The sequence below is a fragment of the Girardinichthys multiradiatus genome, chromosome 3 (genome assembly GCF_021462225.1).
Source record: "Girardinichthys multiradiatus isolate DD_20200921_A chromosome 3, DD_fGirMul_XY1, whole genome shotgun sequence".
Classification (NCBI taxonomy): domain Eukaryota; kingdom Metazoa; phylum Chordata; class Actinopteri; order Cyprinodontiformes; family Goodeidae; genus Girardinichthys; species Girardinichthys multiradiatus.
The window spans coordinates 11,339,892-11,359,320 of record NC_061796.1 but is presented as its reverse complement, the minus strand read 5'-3'; the positions used below and the strand labels follow the sequence as shown (position 1 = coordinate 11,359,320).

At 37.7% G+C, this 19,429-nt stretch overlaps 1 protein-coding gene across 4 annotated transcripts in view; it reads left to right on the top strand.

Moving 5' to 3' along the window:
- dnah5 (dynein, axonemal, heavy chain 5) overlaps nucleotides 1–19,429 on the top strand; it is a 136,043-nt gene that overhangs the window by 94,871 nt on the left and 21,743 nt on the right. For all 4 annotated transcript variants that reach the window (XM_047360743.1, XM_047360741.1, XM_047360742.1 and 1 more), the window contains 12 exons: nucleotides 1,022–1,159; nucleotides 2,755–2,890; nucleotides 3,185–3,366; nucleotides 3,493–3,627; nucleotides 4,356–4,511; nucleotides 9,235–9,417; nucleotides 12,239–12,343; nucleotides 12,513–12,651; nucleotides 14,640–14,754; nucleotides 15,508–15,698; nucleotides 17,859–17,980; nucleotides 18,892–19,041. In XM_047360743.1, the coding sequence (XP_047216699.1) occupies nucleotides 1,022–1,159; nucleotides 2,755–2,890; nucleotides 3,185–3,366; nucleotides 3,493–3,627; nucleotides 4,356–4,511; nucleotides 9,235–9,417; nucleotides 12,239–12,343; nucleotides 12,513–12,651; nucleotides 14,640–14,754; nucleotides 15,508–15,698; nucleotides 17,859–17,980; nucleotides 18,892–19,041 (1,752 nt within the window). The remainder of the gene's footprint in view (nucleotides 1–1,021; nucleotides 1,160–2,754; nucleotides 2,891–3,184; nucleotides 3,367–3,492; nucleotides 3,628–4,355; nucleotides 4,512–9,234; nucleotides 9,418–12,238; nucleotides 12,344–12,512; nucleotides 12,652–14,639; nucleotides 14,755–15,507; nucleotides 15,699–17,858; nucleotides 17,981–18,891; nucleotides 19,042–19,429) is intronic.

Here is a 19,429-nt window from a genome sequence, read left to right as displayed (position 1 = left end):
TTTAAAAGTGGACAGTTTTATTTTTGGAATGATTTGATTAAGTCTGTTAATGATCTAAATTTATTCCCCTGAATGTATTGCTTTTTACCTGTTTTGTCCTCTGCATTACAAGGCAATAGTAGCCTTATTTTTAAGCCATTCCTTTCCATTTCTATCATTTGTTGTCCCACACATACTAATACCCATTATCTGTTTCATCCAATGGTCCACAAGCTTCATAAGAACTTATTTGCCTCTCATTCTGACCTTTTCCTTAAGCATAGAACATGGTCTAACAAATTGATTTTCAGCGTTGGCTTCCTTTTAAGCTGACCAGCCAGACTGTAAGACGGCAGACAGGGAGACAGACGAGCATGAATGGTCTTTTTCGATGCCAGTTAATAATGAATGGAAGTGTCAGACTCCTTCTAGGCCAAGCCAGCCAATTGGATTTCAGCACACATACTAATATAACCTCACAACTTTCTTTGAACCTCTGTCTGAATCTCTTTCAGTGCCTTATCCATAGCTCCAGCATTACCTTAAAAAACTAATTTGCACTTTGGCCTCTATTAACTTTCAGGTTGTTATTTTTTTTCTGGCAAACCTTTGATGTTTCCTTAAAAATATCTCTCGCTCCAATGTTTTCTCCTTGACTCTCCTCTTATATCCAGGTTGACTTATGAACCTGTAAATCTTCTGCTCTGGGGACCCCTATAAAGTATTAAAAGCAAAAAAAATAAAAATAAAATGCATTTATACAATGTCTTATGTTTCATAGTTCATTCAGACATATTTGTAACTTTCTAATGTTCCAGTAAGTCTAACTTTGGAGGAAGTGAGAAATGTCTATTTTTTTTTTTCAATTAAAAACAAAATGTTTTTAGCAATTCTTCTCTTTTTCTGTCAACTCCTTGGATCTCCACTTCATCTGGTCCCTTGTCGTTTTCTGTCTTTGTGAATAACAAACAATGAACCCTGCTGAGCTTTTACGCACGGAAAACAAGTATAACAGAGTTCTTTCTTTTCTTATTTTAATTAGGCCAATCTTGCAGTGCAAGAAAGTCGTTTGGCCATAGCCAATGTGGACCTAGAAAAAGCTCAGGCTGAACTGGATGCCAAGCAGGCAGAGCTGGATGTGGTGCAGGTGGAATATGAGAAAGCCATGATGGAAAAACAGGTCAGGATATTTTGACTTCTTAAATACACAATACATTTATGTTAACCTTTCAAAATAATGTATAAATATGAAATTCCTTTAAACTACAATTAGTTTCATTTTCAGTGAAAGAGTTTTACGTGATAAACCAACACAACTAAAAGTAGCACATTATTGTGAATTGTAAGGAAATAATGTGTGGCCTTTCTATATTTGTATTACAAATTATATTTGAAAAGTTTGGCGTCTATTTATTGTCATCCCCTTTTCTCTAATACCAATAAATAAAGGAGTCCACCTGTATTTAATTTGTTCTCAGCATGAAAACAGATGTTCAGTGAATGCCTCGGATGTTTGTTAGAAATAATTTGTTATTCTGATCAATATCAGGTCATTACATTTTATTGTAAAACTATATGTGATTCAGGATGGCGTTGAACTGTTAGGCCTGGATCCAAATAGGTAAAATAAGATTGTGTGTTACAACTATATTTGTGCTGAATTAGACCAGTTTATAATTTCCTGGCAATTTTAGACACCAAGATTCTTTACATATGCATGACATATTGTACATATTTACTGTCTAACATTGGCTACAGTTTAAATTGCCTGTGATTTTAACCAAGGTTTAAATATAGTTTGATCTTTAATGCAACATTAAACTTTAGCATAGTAGCTCATTTATAAAATAAAGATGCAAAGATGGAGGAAATCTTGTTAACCTATGTTGTCAAGACAACACCAGGCACTTGATGCCATTCATTACCAGGATTTGCATTTTGAAGCCACACAGAGCAGCACTAATTACTTTTTAAACTTGGTATTGTACAGTGTCCATATTTTTGTTAAAAGTATGTAAACTGAAATGTTAAAGACTATTTCAAAAGTCATTTCAAGACAGCTTGAAATGTGTGATAAGCTTCAACTAAAATAGAGGATGACTCAGTCAGAGTTACCCAAAGGCCAGTTTTTTGTATTTTCATCATCAGAACTCCCTGTTCTGTGATGAATAACAGCATGTATGTGCATCAAGGCTTCCTGATTAGGAAAATTGGATAGCCAGAGCCAACTCTTATAATTTTGTTATTAAAGCAGAGAGTTGTTCTTCTCTGGGGGCCAACAGTGAGATTTATAGGTGTATTGCAGATGGAAGGCACTCTTTATTGATGTGTAATTGCTGCCTCTCTGTAAACAGTGTCTTTAAGATCTTAGAGCAACAAATAAATGATAATGCTGTTAAATGATTCAGTAATCACCTCTATAAAGATGTGATTATTTTTACATGTGATTCAAGCATTTAGATTAAATGAAAAATATATTCTAAATGTAATTGTACATCATGGGCTGTAGATGCAAAGACATCTGAAATAACCCAACATGCACTGGGTGCTTGTTTCTCTGCTAAAATAGACAGGCCACATTTACTGCTACCGGCAGAACTGACTTTGTAAAATATATCCTCCCTGTTTATAATGCATACTTGGGACCATTCTAAATATTCAGGGGTTTTCCAAGAATGATTTATGAAAAAACTGTGGATGATGACACTGTAGAACAAGCAAAGATGAACAGACTCATAGACAAGCTGACCTGTTTGTTGGCCCATTTACCTCCAGACTTTGCTGGAAGATGCTGAGCGTTGCAGACACAAGATGCAGACAGCGTCCAGTCTCATCAGTGGCCTCGCTGGTGAGAAGGAGAGATGGACAGAACAGAGCAAAGAGTTTGCTGCCCAAACCAAACGCCTTGTGGGTAGGTTACATTGCATGATTTAATACTTTATTGTATAAAAGCCCTAAAGTTGAAGAAATATTTCTGCAATGCAAAAAGTTTAATACGGATAATGTTTTGTAGGTTTTTGTGTATCACATGTCATATCATAATTACTTAATTTTACAGTATTTTCTATTCAATCCAGATGTTAGATTGACTCATTGGAAAAATACCAAGGGAGATAATCTTTTACATCTCTTTCTGTTGAGACGTTTTTCTTTTTTAACTATTGAAAACATATTTGCTAGCTGCACTTTGGTGTCCATCTTTCAGGTGATGTCCTTCTGGCCACAGCATTCCTGTCCTATTCTGGCCCCTTTAATCAGGAGTTTCGTAATCTCCTTCTGAGTGACTGGCAGCGCGAGCTGAAGCAACGTTGCATCCCATTTGCGAAAGGTCTCAATCTGGCTGAGCTTCTCATTGATGCAACCACTATTAGTGAATGGAATCTGCAGGTTAGTGAAGGAATTTGCTAAACATCACAAAATAAGCTTCATTATATGTACTGTCTGTTTTCTGTATTACTAAGTGGTCAACTTTATAAAAAGCATCAGGAATGACCCCACTCTTTTTTCTTACAGGGCCTTCCCAATGATGACCTGTCCATTCAAAATGGCATAATTGTGACCAAAGCTGCTAGATTCCCTCTCCTTATTGACCCACAGACGCAGGGAAAAATCTGGATCAAAAACAAAGAAGCTAGAAATGAGCTGCAGGTTTGGATGGCCATCATCTTCCCATTGCTTTAATCCATTTTGACTTAATCATTGTCATCTGGCAACATATAGGAGATGTTTGGAAATGTTGGATTTATATATATATATATATATATATTTATATATATATATATATATATATATATATATATATATGTATATACATTTTAACTTTCTAAGTTTAAAATGGACAGTTTGCTCTGTTCTGTAATTGATATTGCAGGTTAGAAAAAGGAAGAATCTCAGATTCTCTGCTGTATTCTGTATACTTTAAGCTCTGATTGCCAGCATTGACGATACATTTGAAACAGTTCATCTACAGGCAATATGAGTTAATCCAAGGTCATAAACTTGTTAGTGGCCATCTCTGAGCAGAGTGAATGCATTCTGAGACCGAATTATGAGTGTCCTTAAGACATAGGGCTGAAGCTAAAGTTTTCAAACCATTGTGCATCAAACATCACCCGACAGCAAGTGTCCTTATCAGGTTTCCTTAAAATATATGTAAAAAGAACAAGACACAATGACTCAAGTACTGTAGGTTTTCACTTATATTTTATTAGCTGATTACGGATTACGGCTGATAATATTTCAGGCTACATTACAAAATTCCATATGTTTTTGCCTGTTCAATGAATAATGTAGTCTTTAAAGGAACAGATCATGAATGAAATGTTGAAATTATTTAACTCTCAATTTACCAATATTTTTTACTCTTTTAATCTCAGATTACATCACTGAACCATAAGTACTTTAAAAACCATCTTGAAGACAGTTTGTCACTTGGTCGTCCCCTGCTGATTGAGGATGTTGGGGAGGAGTTGGACCCCGCGCTTGACAACATTCTTGAGAAGAACTTTATTAAAACTGGCTCCACTTACAAGGTAGTAGTGGATTTTTTTTTTTAGTTTTATTGATAGTTGTATTCAACAGATTGTTCTTTCCTTAGTGATAGAGTGGGATTGATGAATGACTTTGATGCTTGTGCAAGGTGTATTGGGTCACTGCAGGTCTTCCCCATCATGCCAAATAATGCATCAGTAGTGAAACAGATAGGTTAATAAAGAACATTGATGCTTGCTCACTGACACTGCACAGGATAAACACGCTGGTTGGGAAAGTACTGTGCATGGACTGCCAGATTAGCGGCCCTTAAATTGTTGAATGATTTTGGTTTTTTTTCATCCACAAAGTGTGTAGACAGGACAACTGGTTTCCTCTTTTCCTCTTCTTTTAATTGAAAATCAGGACTATTGCCACCATTAAAAGTATGTTCTACTATTCATAAACCGTTGCCTGTTTTGAATTTGTGTTTTAACGAGGGTACAACTTCTTTTAAAGAAGCACCCTCCAGTTTTTTATATTTCACGAGGACCCAAAAAATATCAGATTCCAGATGAAGGCCAAGAACTATAGGCTTATTAAGTGATTACAAAAGTAGATAAAATATTTTTAATGCGTGATTTTTTAAATGCATGATTCTTTTTTTTTTTTTTGTCAAATTAAACATCTTAAATTCCAAACACGTATTCAGTTTCTGCACACAAAAAAACTGAAACAGAATCAAAGTACTTCATTAATACCAGCCTATGAAATGTCTTTGTTGCACCAGCAGACCTAAAGCTAAACATACTGTACAGTAAATGTGAAAATGTTCACAAAATTGTCTGAAATGTTCTGGATTACAACAAATAAGAGCAGCTGTAAAATGACAAGAGCATTTTACAACATTTTATAATTAGTGTTAGGATTTAATTTATGTATTGAAAGTAAGATGAACAAAGGTCAAAAACAATATTCAAAGATTTAATTTCTAAAGATAGCACATATGAACAAATATGACACTGAACCTGTAACCCATAAAGGTTTAGGGGTCTTTTTAAATAAAAATGCTGAAATTGATCGCCTAATGTTTGAGGAGCTCATGGTTAAGTTTTATTTGCTTTTGTTTCACAAGATATAGTTTCCTCTTGTTCCTGTTGTTATATGATGTTAAAATTATATATTTGTATTTTATAACTGGAGGGTATTGTTTGAGTAGTTTTTGGTTTTTCTATTATTTTATTTGCCAGTATAAAAACCTGAATTAAGCATTAAAACACATCTTTGCTATGAGAGGAAATATAGAAGCAACCATCTTAAAAATAGACTAAATCTGTTTTCCTGCAAGGAAATTATTCAAAACGCTTTAAAAAAGTATTTCGAGCAATGACTGTATTGTGTGTGTTGCATCATAAAGATATACATAACTATGTACTTATTTTTAAAAGAGCTGATTACAGTTTGTGCTTTCTCTCTGTTGTGTCTTTCCAGTCTGTTAAAAGTTCTAATTTCTATTAATATCCTGGTTCCCGGAGGAAGTGAAGGTGTCTGTGCTTGACAGCTCCAGGAACAGACAGATGGATAATTAGATGATATACTACCATGAGTAATTAAATGTTGATTAGAGCAAATACAATCATGCACCCATGCATGTGCACATATGTTCAAATATACACAGGGAGTAATTCAGAGCAGCTCCATCTACCAAGGGTTTATTAAGACTCAAAAAGTATGTGTAATATATTAAACACCATTTATTATTAATAGGCTTTCAAAACGTTTTGTGGCTTATTCATTGACCTTTCTTGAACATTTAAGTGCTGTTGTTTATTTAAAGGGTTTATGAGAGGATATGGTTACTTAGGAAAAAATTACAGCGTCTTGAACTTTTTTATATTTTTGTTACACTACATCCACAAACTTCATTTACAGTTTAGGTTGATTTATTTGATATAACAAGATGAAGTAGCACATCAATGGAACAGTAAAACATAAAAAAAAACAACAACAATGCATTGTTTTAAAAGCTTGAAAAATCTTAAAACGTGTGGTGTGCATTCAGCCCCTACTGAGTCAGTACTTTCTAAAAACACCTTTTGCTGCAATAACAGGAGCAGATAATTTTGGGTATGCTTCTACCAGCTTTATACATCTAGAAAAAAACAAAGCAAAGCTATGTCAGATTGGAGTCTTGCCATAGATTCTCAGTTAGATTTAGGTTTGGATTTTGACTGGGCCACACATAAATATTTTTTCAGTGTATGTTTAGGATTGGGGTCCTCCTAGAACAAAGCCCTTTGCCACTGTCTCGAGACTTTTGGATCTTCCCTAACATTTTCTTCTAGGATTGCTTTTGTTTAAGCTCCATCCATCTGGCCATAAACTGTGACTTATTTATTTGTCCCTGCTAAAAGTAACCCCACAGCATGATTTAGCCAGCAGCACCATGTTTCATGGTAGAGTTAGTATGTTCTGGGTGATGTTTGGTGTGTTACATTTTGCATGTTGGCTGAAACGTTTAGTTTTGGTATTCCAAAACAATGTTGTTGTTTTTTTTTTTTTTGCTTGGTTGTTTGTTAGTTTTTCTGGAAATATGCAAAAATGTTGTGCTCTGGAATTTCATGGAATTTCATGGAAATTTCATTAAAAATAAGTACATAGTTATGTATATCTTTGTGGTGCAACACACACAATACAGTCATTGCTCAAAATACTTTTTTAAAGCGTTTTGAATAATTTCCTTGCTGTAAAACAGATTTAGTCTAAGATGGTTACTTTTATATTTCCTCTCATACCAAAGATATGTTTTAATGCTTAATTCAGGCTTTTATACTGGCAAATAAAATAACCACACTAAATTAAAGTGTGAGTATACACAAACCAAGCAGTTTCTGTTACATCTGACACCAAACCATCAACTGTCCACTTTCAGGACCGATTCTGGTTGTAGCTTAGAGACAAACTGGAAATCCATATTATGCACACATACAGGTCCTTCTCAAAATATTAGCATATTGTGATAAAGTTAATTATTTTCCATAATGTCATGATGAAAATTTAACATTCATATATTTGTAGCCCATTTCCTGCACACGCCTGTGCACGGTGGCTCTGGATGTTTCTACTCCAGACTCAGTCCACTGCTTCCGCAGGTCCCCCAAGGTCTGGAATCGGCCCTTCTCCACAATCTTCCTCAGGGTCTGGTCACCTCTTCTCGTTGTGCAGCGTGTTCTGCCACACTTTTTCCTTCCCACAGACTTCCCACTGAGGTGCCTTGATACAGCACTCTGGGAACAGCCTATTCGTTCAGAAATTTATTTCTGTGTCTTACCCTCTTGCTTGAGGGTGTCAATAGTGGCCTTCTGGACAGCAGTCAGGTCGGCAGTCTTACCCATGATTGGGGTTTTGAGTGATGAACCAGGCTGGGAGTTTTAAAGGCCTCAGGAATTTTTTGTAGGTGTTTAGAGTTAACTCGTTGATTCAGATGATTAGGTTCATAGCTCGTTTAGATACCCTTTTAATGATATGCTAATTTTGTGAGATAGGAATTTTGGGTTTTCATGAGCTGTATGCCAAAATCATCCGTATTAAGACAATAAAAGACCTGAAATATTTCAGTTAGTGTGCAATGAATCTAAAATATATGAATGTTAAATTTTCATCATGACATTATGGAAAATAATGAACTTTATCACAATATGCTAATATTTTGAGAAGAACCTGTACATGCTGCTCGCAAAGTTGCAGGTATAAACAGTCTGCCTTGTTACATTCAGAACATTAAGTGAGAAGGAATGAACGGGGGAATTCACCTGGAGCTATAAGCCCAATTCCAGTGAAGTTGGAACGCTGTGTAAAATGTAAATAACAAAATACAATAATTAGCAAATCCTGCTCAACCTATATGTAATTGTATACACTGCAAAGACAGGATATTTAATGTTCGTGGTTATATCCTTTACATAATTTAGTTTTAAATGCAGTGCCTTCTAACAAATCGAAAGTCACAGGCATTAAATGTAGGTTTTCAGCCTTGCTGCTTTCTCGCCGGGATTTCTCCAGATTCTCTGAACCTTTTTACACAACGAGGGAAAAGCAGTATTTTTCCCAAAGCTGAGCTTGGCTAACAAGTCATCTTCTCATTTTTGTGGCTCATAAATATACCGCTGCACCCTTCATGTGTCCTGGCAGCAGTGTTAATATTCTCTTTGTTGTTTTCAGTCTATCTCCAAATAAATCCTGTTGGTATTGTGATTTATTACTGGTGAAACACTCCTCTACTGTGACAAAAGTATGTCATTATGCTGCTGTTTTAACCCTTAAGCCTACTTTTACCTTGCTTCATCACAAAACAACTTGAAACATTGAAAAGAAATGCATAGTGGTGAGATCAGGCCTTTAAACTGCCTTTAGATAAGTTTATACTTAGATTAAATTACATAAAGGTGAAAATAGTTTAGAAACTAGGTGACTTCTGAAAGTCACCCTCTTTTTTAGATATATCAGATTTAAGTAAGATGGATACAAAGACATGCCACACTTTGAATGTTTTCTATTTTTAAAAGTGTTAAAAATCAATTAGCATTTTCCTTCCACCTCACAATTTTACACTACTTTATGTTGCTCTGTTACATAAAATCTTAATAAAAAACATTGATGTTAGTGGTTGTGTAGGGACAAAATGTAAAAATGATGTAATGTATGCATACATACTTTACTACAGGTATTGTGGGATATTTCCCAATCTTCACAATGCTGTTGTGCTAAAAGGTAATATGTTCACAGGTGAAAGTTGGGGACAAGGAAGTGGATGTGATGAAGGGCTTCAGGCTTTACATGACCACCAAGCTCCCTAACCCAGCTTACACTCCTGAAATAAGCGCTCGCACCTCCATCATTGACTTCACTGTTACCATGAAAGGACTTGAGGACCAGCTGCTTGGTAGAGTCATTCTCACTGAAAGACAGGTATAGCTTCAGTCAATAGGATGATCACTTTCACTGACGTACATATTGTTTAATGATTTATTTAAAAAAATGTTCTTTTGATTTAAAGTAGTTTATCTAGATACTTGTAGGCTTTTAAAACCTCTCTTATAGTGTGCCTCGTTTTCTCTCTCAAACCATGTGATATAACTCATGAGTGTATTATTACCCTTTACAGAACATGTTAGTTATTAGCAGACAGAGTGAAGAAACACCCAGTCATTCAGAAATGGCGTCCGTACGCATCAGTATAAAATCTACTAACAAAGATACACACCTCTAAAGTGTCAGGAACTTTACCCATTCACACTGAGCAATATAATACTGCACTGTAATTCACCAAGGCAAAGGGCTCATTGCTTATTAGTCTGAAAAGGCTGGCACTGCTACAGACAAGCAAATTTCTTGTTGGTAAGCTTAATGGTTGATCATGAAATGAAAGATTCATGGATGATGTGCAGAATAGCTTGCTATCTCTGGTATAAAGTATAAAAGAGCTGAGGCTTCTATTCCAGCTTGTAAACCTGCTTCTTTTCTTTCAAGCTTATGGGGCTTTTGTAAGCTCAATATCATTGCTTTCAGTATTTAGATTTGTCATTGATTGCAAGGTTATTTTATAAATGCACCCACAAATATTAATGGACAAAAACTATCCCTAATTTAAAAGCAATTCTAAATGAGAAAGTAAGTATTACCTTTTTCCTACTTTAAAAAAGCCCTAAGAAATTCTCAGAGGAATTGGAGATTGTAGAGATTAAGTTATGGTTCCATGATGGATTGGCAAGCAAGGAAACCTGAAAAAAAATCATGTTTGGTATTTATCCTTTTTTTCATTTGTAAGACAGTACTTACAAATGAAAACTTGAAAGCTTTCCAATTTAATCCTACATGAGTTAATGTACTATTTCTGTATTCTATTTTTAACATACAGTACTGAGCAGAGGTCTCAAGTTACCAATAATTTCTTATCAGAAACATTGAATGGCAGCACATTCAGTCAAAAATAAACACTAAGTTTGCTTTTGTCTGTATGTGCTCAGTTGGAGGGTTTTGTAAAATGGAGATAAGGATGGCCTTTCATGATGTGTGGAGGATTGTGGAGGGAAGGTTACATGAGTGAAAATGCATTCTGTCCTGGGAGACAGAGGCTGGACAGCAAACAACTGTCAGACACAACTTAGAGCAGGAAACAACTACACTCCTTTTTCCTGCTAAGATTAGTATACCCAAGCTGCATGTACAATCACAAGTAAAAGACTGCTGTGTTTCTGTTTATGACCATCACCTTAGACACACGCTAGAATCCAATACTGGCTGGCTGGCAGCTAACCACCTTCCAGACAACAAAACTGTAACCCATATCTATTGGTCATTTGGTCATCATGAAGAGTGACCATACATTGTTGGAATTATACAGACCTTTGTGGATTATAAAGTAGTGAAATGTTCTGAATTTATTTTATACATTTTGACACAGGGCTGTACGGTGGCGCAGTTGGTAGCACTGTTGCCTTGCAGCAAGAAGGCCCTGGGTTTGACTCCCAGCTGGGGGTCTCTCTGCATGGAGTTCACATGTTCTCCCCATGCATGTGTGGGTTCTCACCGGGTACTCTGGCTTCCTCCCACAGTCCACAGACATGCCTGTTAGGCTAATTGGTCACTCTAAATTGGCCTTAGGTGTATGAATGAGTGTGTGCGTGGTTGTTTGTGTGTTGCCCTGTGATGGACTGGTGACCTGTCCAGTGTGTACCCCGCCTCTTGCCCATAGACCGCTGGAGATAGGCACCAGCTCCCTCGCGACCCACTATGGAAGAAGCAGTAGAAAATGACTGACTAACTGACATTTTGACACATTCCCCAACACCAGAAACAGTCCTAAATAAAGCCTATGTTGGGTTGAACAGAGGACTGGAGAGTCTTTTACCCCTCTTCTAACCTGCTCGCATGTTTTAACAATTTGAACCACTTCATCTTGAAGTGGTGGACTCCCATCGGGTGGCCTATAATTCGCGGGGATATGTCTGGCCGCCTGTGGGCCGCAAGGGCTACGCTGGGCTCTGGTGGGCATCCTTCCCTCTTGACCTCCCAGGGGCTAGCTCAGCAGGTGGGATGGTCACGTACCCCCCCTATCTTGTCCTTTAAAGTTCAGACTTCTGTGGTATGCTGGTGCCTGCCTGGCTTGTTTGGGGCTCTTGGGGGTCTACAACCATGAGGTTGAACTTTGATATTCTGTAGGGTGAAGATGATTTTTCAACCAGATGAATGCACTTAATTCAGAACATTGAATATTACTCAAGCCTACATGACGTTAGGATATTATGTTATGCGTATTTTGTATGCATATTATTGTGTCATTAATTGACACATTACCAAATCAGTATTTTCGATTGATCATTTCTAAACATTAGCATTCATCTTCAATTACAAAACTAGCAAGCATTCTTTTAATCTATTCTCACAGAAGCAGTGCTAAGGGTTTCACACAAACCCTTAGCACAGAACGTGTGACTGATATTACCTTGTCAAATTCTGTGTTTTAAATGGAATGTGAAAATCTGAAAACTAATGATTGCTCTACTATGAAGTTGGTTTGAATAATAGCATGAAATCGAAAAGAGATTAACTTAGTGCTTGTGCACATTTAGGGTAAATTGTCAACTTGGAATACCTCACAGTCAAAAACACTTTTCATTTTGTCAGTCATCTTCTCTGAAAGCTCATGTGACCCCATGACAGTTTTTCCTGTCACAGTTTTATCATTTATACCTACATGTGCCTATGTGCTGTGATTGTTTGACTTCAGGAAATGGAAAAGGAGAGGACCAATCTTTTGGAAGATGTGACCTATAACAAGAGAAAAATGAAAGAACTTGAGGACAACCTCTTGTACAGACTAACTAGCACGCAGGTAAAAACACAAATCAAACTCTAATTTATATGAAAAAAAACTTAAAAGATAAAGAGTCTTGCTCCCAAAAGAATTATGGATGTACATATTGAAGATAATTTTATAAGTGTAGCTACTGTAGCAGAGTGGGGAAAAGTTTCAATCTTTGTTTTGTAACATGTTTTTTTAGGGTTCACTGGTGGATGATGAGAGCCTGATTCTTGTCCTCAAAAACACAAAGCAAACAGCTGAGGAGGTCACTCAGAAGCTGCAGATTGCTGCAGAGACCGAAGTTCAGATAAATGCTGCTAGGGAAGAATACCGACCCGGTAGGCTGTGAGGCAAAATGTGCTCTTGTTTTAGTCATTTAGACAGGCTGCAGTGTGTCTCTGACAATAATGTATATGTGTGTGTTTTACTTTTTTATGTTAATAAATCCAGTGCACAATTATTCATTCAACCATTAACTTTTCTACCTTTTTACATGTTACAATCACAAACTTAAATTATTGTATTGCGATTTTATGAGATGGAAAAACACAACGTTGACCATTATTGTTGATGGACGTATGGACATACAAGTGGTTTTCAATTTTTTTGCAGATATATATTTGAAAAAATTCAGTTTGGAATTGTGTTCATTCCACTTTACTGGAATGCCCCTAAATAAAAAGCAGTGCAACCAACTGCCTTCAGAAGACACATAATTAGTAAAGAGACTGTTTTTGTGTAATTTAATTTAATTAAATTCAACTGTTTTGTGAAGGTCTCTGAGATTTGTTCATGAACATTAGTGAACAAACAGCATAATGAAGACCAAGTAAAACACCAGACAAGTCAGGAAGAAAGTTATAAAGAAGTTTAAAGCTGTTAGGATATGAAAAATATACATATTTTTGAATATCTCAAACAGCACTGTTAAGTCCAAATCAATCAAAAATGAAAAGAGTATTGCAAGACTTAAGAGTTACAAAGACATGGCTGTCAACTTGACAGGATGGGCAAGGAGACCATTAATTATAGAACCAACCAAGAGGCCCATAGTGACACTAGAGGAGCTATGGAGATTCACAGCTCAGGTGTGAGAACCTGTTGATGAGACAGCTGATAAGAATTCACTGTTTACATCTTGCTTTTATGAAAGGACAAGAAGACAACTATTAAAGAAGAAAGCTTTTCAGAAAACATGTTTAAATTTGCCACAAGCCATTGTGACACATAAAATATTTTAAAGAAGGTGAACTTGTAAAATGAGACAAAATATACATTTTTGCCAACCTACAAATCTCTATGTATGGTGGGAAAAAAACATTGTATGCCAACCTCACCACATCATCTCCATGTTGAAACAAGGTGGCGGTGGCTTCATGTTGCTGAGAGGCTTTTTTTCAGGCTGGTCAGAGTTGATACAAAGCTGGATATTGCTAAATACAGGGAAATTCTGGAGACGTTACAGACTACAAAAGACTTGAAAATAGGGCTTTGATTCACCTTCAGCAGATAAACAGCCTTAAACACACAACCAGAGCTACAATGAAATGGTTTAGATCAGCGTCCAGTCCTCGAGAGCTAATGTCCTTGATCGGTTTGATTGGTGGCATTGAGAAGGGATGCACCCAAAATTTGCAGTAGGTCTCGAGGACTGGACTTGGGCACCAGTGGTTTCGATCAAAGCATATTCATAAGGTACAGTGGCCCAGTCAATGTCCAGACCTAAATCTAATTGAATATCTGTGACAAAATTTGAGAGTTGCTGTCCACAGAGGTTCTCCATCCAATCTGACTAAACCTGAACTATTTTTCAAAGAATGGGCAAACAATTCAGTCCATAGATGTGCACAGCTAGTAGAGACATAGCCCCAACAATTTGATGCTGTAGTTAAAGTAAAAGGTGTCTCTACAAAGGTATTTACAACAGATACTGGAATACACGTTTCGGATTTTCTTTTATGTAAAAAAAAAGATAAGAATTTACCATTGTCCCTACAGTTCACAAATACACCCTACTTTTTGTCGAGACGTCACATAAAGCTCCAATAAAATACACAGAAGTATTGTGGTCCTAATGTTACAAATGGTGAAAAATTATTGAAGAGCATGTATCTAGGATTGTGCATGGATGAGAGGGTATAGGGGATGGATGGATGGATGGATGGGCATTAATTTTATAGGCTAACTATGTAAAATACTTTTGTGAAAAGAGTCCATTATTAAATAAGCCATGCTCAATGGTCAGGCAGTAAATAATTACAGTTGTTAGGTTGTTTCCTTTCTTTTTGACAGTTTGTGCTTTTGTTTGTTTTCTGTGTGATTTTAGTGGCCACCAGGGGCAGCATTCTGTATTTCCTCATCACTGAGATGAGTATGGTAAATGTCATGTACCAGACCTCTTTGAGGCAGTTCCTGGGACTTTTCGACCTTTCTCTTGCTAGGTGAGAAATAATGGCATTTATAACAACACACTATAATACAATGACAGTACAGAATGAGAACCATATTTATATTAACCCTAATGTAATTAAAACATTTTCAGCCAGTTTTGTAATATTGTTCGAGTCAATCATTTATATCAACTTCATAAATGTATATAACTCAAGTTCTCATCAGAAACAACAAGCACATTGGCAACATCAGCATGAAAACATGTCCGATAATATCTTTTATACTACAAAAACTAATGTCACCCTACCACATTACATGTTCAACCTACAAAATAACTGTAAAATCTACAGTATATGTTGAACACTGAAACACAAACAATGATGTTTCGAGGATTTTCTTTTCCAAATGTAGTACTTATTCAGTTTTATGTTGTTTATGCTTAGTTGTTAAATATGCAATTTGTTCTGTTCAGTTCAATAAAAAAAAAAATCTTAACAATACCAAAGGGAAATGAAATTAAGACATATGAAGCCTCACATGTTGCACTGCTTTTATTTGATTTTAGGAACATTTTACTATTTGAAGGTTAAAAGCTTTAATGTTGTAGTTGGGGGTTCAAAACAACCGACAAGACGTTAAAACTAATGTCACTTAGTCAGTCATTTTCTACCGCTTATGCCATAGTGGGTCGTGAGGAAGCTGGTGCCTATCTCCAGCAGTCTACGGGCAAGAGGCAGGGTACACCCTGGACAGGTCGCCATAAAACTAATGTTTACATTTTTTTTTTTTTTTTACCTAAACAGGTCTTCCAAAAGTCCAATCACCAGCAAACGGATCGCTAGCGTCATAGAGTTCATGACCTTTGAGGTACACCACTGTGCAGCACGGGGCCTGTATGAAGAACACAAGTTCATTTTCACCTTGCTGCTGACGTTGAAGATTGACATGCAAAGCAACAAAATCAAACATGAGGAGTTTCACACACTTATTAAAGGTATTATAACTTTTTAGTTCTCAATCTTTTCTTCTGGTATTTGATCAGATGTGGGTTTTTGTTAAGTCAAAGTCACTCACGTCCTTGAATCTAAATCTCTCCCTAACTTTATACTTGTTTCCTGGTCTTCATGATGCTGTTTGTTCACTAACATTTTGTAACACATCCCAAAAGCCTTTTCAGAATAGATATTCTTATATTCATCTTAAATACTACAAAACGTGGAGTACTCATACTCGTCGTCTTCCGCTTCATCCGGGACCAGGTCGTGGGGGTTACAGACTCAGTAGAGACACCCATACGTCCCTCTCCCCAGACACCTCCTCCAGCTCCTCTGAGGGGAGCCCAAGGCGTTCCAAGGCCAATCGAGAGACATAGTTCCTCCAGCGTGTCCTGGGCCGTGTCCTGAGCCTCCTCCCGGTGGGACATGCTTGGAACACCTCCCGAGGAAGGCGTCCAGGAGGCATCCGATATAGATGCCTGTGCCACCTCAACTGGCTCCTCTTGATGTGGAGGAGCAGTGGCTTTACTCCGAGCCCCTCCTGGATGGCCGAGCTCCTCAACCTATCTCTAAGGGAGTGCCCAGCCACCATACGGAGGAAGCTCATTTCAGCTACTTGTATCCGGGATGCCGTTTTTCCGGTCATGACGCAAAGTTCATGGCCATAGGTGAGGGTAGGAACGTTGACTGACCGGTAAATCGAGAGCTTCGCTTGTGGGCTCAGCTCTCTCTTCACCCCAACGGACCGGCAGAGCGCCCCCATTACTGCGGCAGCTGCACCGATGCATCTGTCGATCTCCCGCTCCATTCTCCCTTCACTCGTGAACAAGACCCCAAGATACTTAAACTCCTCCACTTGAGGCAGGAACTCCCCTCCAGCCCGAAGAAGACAAGCCACCCTTTTCCGGTCGAGAACCATGGCCTCGGACTTGAAGGAGCTGATCTTCATCCCAGCCGCTTCACACTCTGCTGTGCACCTCTCCAGTGCATGCTGTAGGTCTTGGCTAGAGGGGGCCAACAGGACCACGTCATCTGCAAAAAGAAGAGACGAAATGCACTGGTCCCCAAACCAGAACCCCTCTGGCCCTTGGCTGCACCTAGAAATACTGTGCATTAAAGTTATAAACAGGACCGGTGACAAAGGGCAGCCCTGCCAGAGTCCAACCTGCACCGGGAACAGGTCTGACTTAGTGCCGGCAATGCGGACCAAACTCCTGCTCCGCTTGTACCGAGACCGGATCGCCCCTAGTAAAGGGCCCCCGATTCCGTACTCCTGGAGCAGCCCTCCCACGGCACCTCGAGGGACACAGTCGAATGCTTACTTCAGGTCCACAAAACACATGTGGACCATTTGGGCAAACTCCCATGAACCCTTGAGTACCCTGTAGAGGGTGAAGAGCTGGTGGAGTCTGTTTAGTGATTAGGGGACTTCTGTGGACATTTTAATTTGAATAAGGGTTTTAGAGTAAATGGGCCTGAATCCATTCTTGTCATGTTGTTATAGCTGAAAAAAGAATGTTTCAAGCTATGTATAGTTTTTCTTCCACTAAACAATTCTTCACTATTTTTTGTTGATCAATCACATTACATTGCGACAAAATACATTATATGTTTGTAATTTCAACATGACAAAATGTAAAATTGTGTGAGGTGTTTTATTATTGTTGCAAAGCACAAGTCATGTAGTCACACTGACTTAGTATCAAAATGTTAAAAACAGCAAAGAAATATGTAGAAAAGAATTCTTCTCATGTTTTAGAGAATATTCAGGCTGTATTTTTCTAGAAATAAGAAATGTTATCATCTGTTTGATTATATTTTCTTTAAAGCACCTGATGGGTTTTACACTTGTAGCAGCTAACTGAATCTCACATATGTAGCACGTTTCACTGCAGGAACAAAAAGTACATAGGGCTACCAGCAGATTGAGAACAGACTCTCTGCTACATGCATGCAGCTTTACCATCTGTCAACTATAACCCCCTGAACACAGTACTTTGTAATTATGGGAAGATAAATGTAAATGTAAGAACACATGGTAAGTATTTATGCTCATTAAAATTTTTATTTTAGGCAAAAATCCACCAAATCCTTTTGTTTGATCTCCTGTGTGTCTGTCTTCATGTCTACATGTTTGTGTGTGTTTTTGCATCATACAGGTGGTGCATCTCTGGACCTAAAAGCCTGTCCTCAGAAACCAGCCAAGTGGATTCTGGACATGACTTGGCTCAACCTTGTGGAGCTCAGCAAACTCTGGCAGTTTTCTGATATACTGAATCAGGTTCACATAATGCACATCTCAATCTGCTTAGGCATACATCTTTAGCTGAGAAAGATTTACCCAAGTACCTTTATTTACTGAGTCTCTATCAGTAAGGAGGTCTCATCTGTTCAACACACACACTGATGCATCTGTGGTCTCTGGGTGCTTATTAAATATTTTTCACAGCTCTTCTTTGCTCTACTAAGCATGTTAATATCAGTCTCATCATGGCTCACTTCATCCTTTCTTTTACACATTGACTCTCAGAGACTCATGATTGACTGTCGCTTACGCCCAAATGCACAAACCCTTGAGTGTAACTGACAGCCAGGTGGCTCCCATGGTGGGAAAAACCATCGCAGTGTGAAATGAGTTTGGTTTGGTTACATTTTCAATCAATTATTTTTGGCTGGGCAGATGTACATGTACACACAGGCATTTGATGTGTGTCTGGCTGTTGGTGTGCTCACAAGTAATCCAAAAGAGCATTTTATTCTGTGTGCCCATTAATATGGAGAGGTGGTGTCAAGTTATCAGTTTATTGAAATTAGTTTTTCAAGGAGAACGAGGAAAGAACAGCTGTTGGAAGTAAATTTGAACCCCACTGTCTTCAGGTTTACGTTCTTAGCAGATAAAGCATACTTTTGTTTTAGAAAAATGCAGTTTTACAAGTCTTTTGTTGACAGTTTCCACCATCATATGTGAAAGAATGGTAAATGATGAGGATTTTTATTGCACATTAAATTTCTTTTCACTAGCAACTAAAATTAATGAATAAAAATCAGTACGGAGAAGTGCAAAGTAACTACAAATTCATAAACTTAAAGCTTCCTCTGATCATTGGCATGAGTTCAGCATGTGTGCCTGTGGTATATATTCAGGGTGGGATGTACTTCAGTGTAGCAGCCCTGTATCTATATTTCTTCCAGATAAGTCGCAACGAGAAGCAGTGGAAGTCGTGGTTTGATAAAGAAGCCCCAGAGGAGGAGGTGCTTCCGAACTCCAATGACCAGTCTCTCGACTGCTTTAGGCGGCTACTCCTCATACGCTGCTGGTGTCCTGACAGGACCATCGCACAGGTTAAAAAAACTCCCTACCTTCTGTATTCTTAAAGACGTTATATAGTGTTAAATTAAACATTGGGTGTCAAAACCTTCTATTAACAATTACATCATCATAAAAATAAGATGCCAGAGAAAGTGCTGAAGGAACAGGATGGTGCCTTGGCAACGCTGACCATATCATAGCACCTCGGTCCCCTTCCTCTACCTGTTGCTGTCACTTCCAGGGGGCTGAAATAATGTTTCTAGACTTTGCCATCACTTAAAAGTAAAACCAAATGCAAATATCAATGTGTTATACTTGTATTACTCTCTAAAGAGCAGAATGACAAAATGGAATAATATTCTGCAAAATGAATATTTGAACACTACCACTACATTTAGTGGCAGTGTTTTCATGCATAAA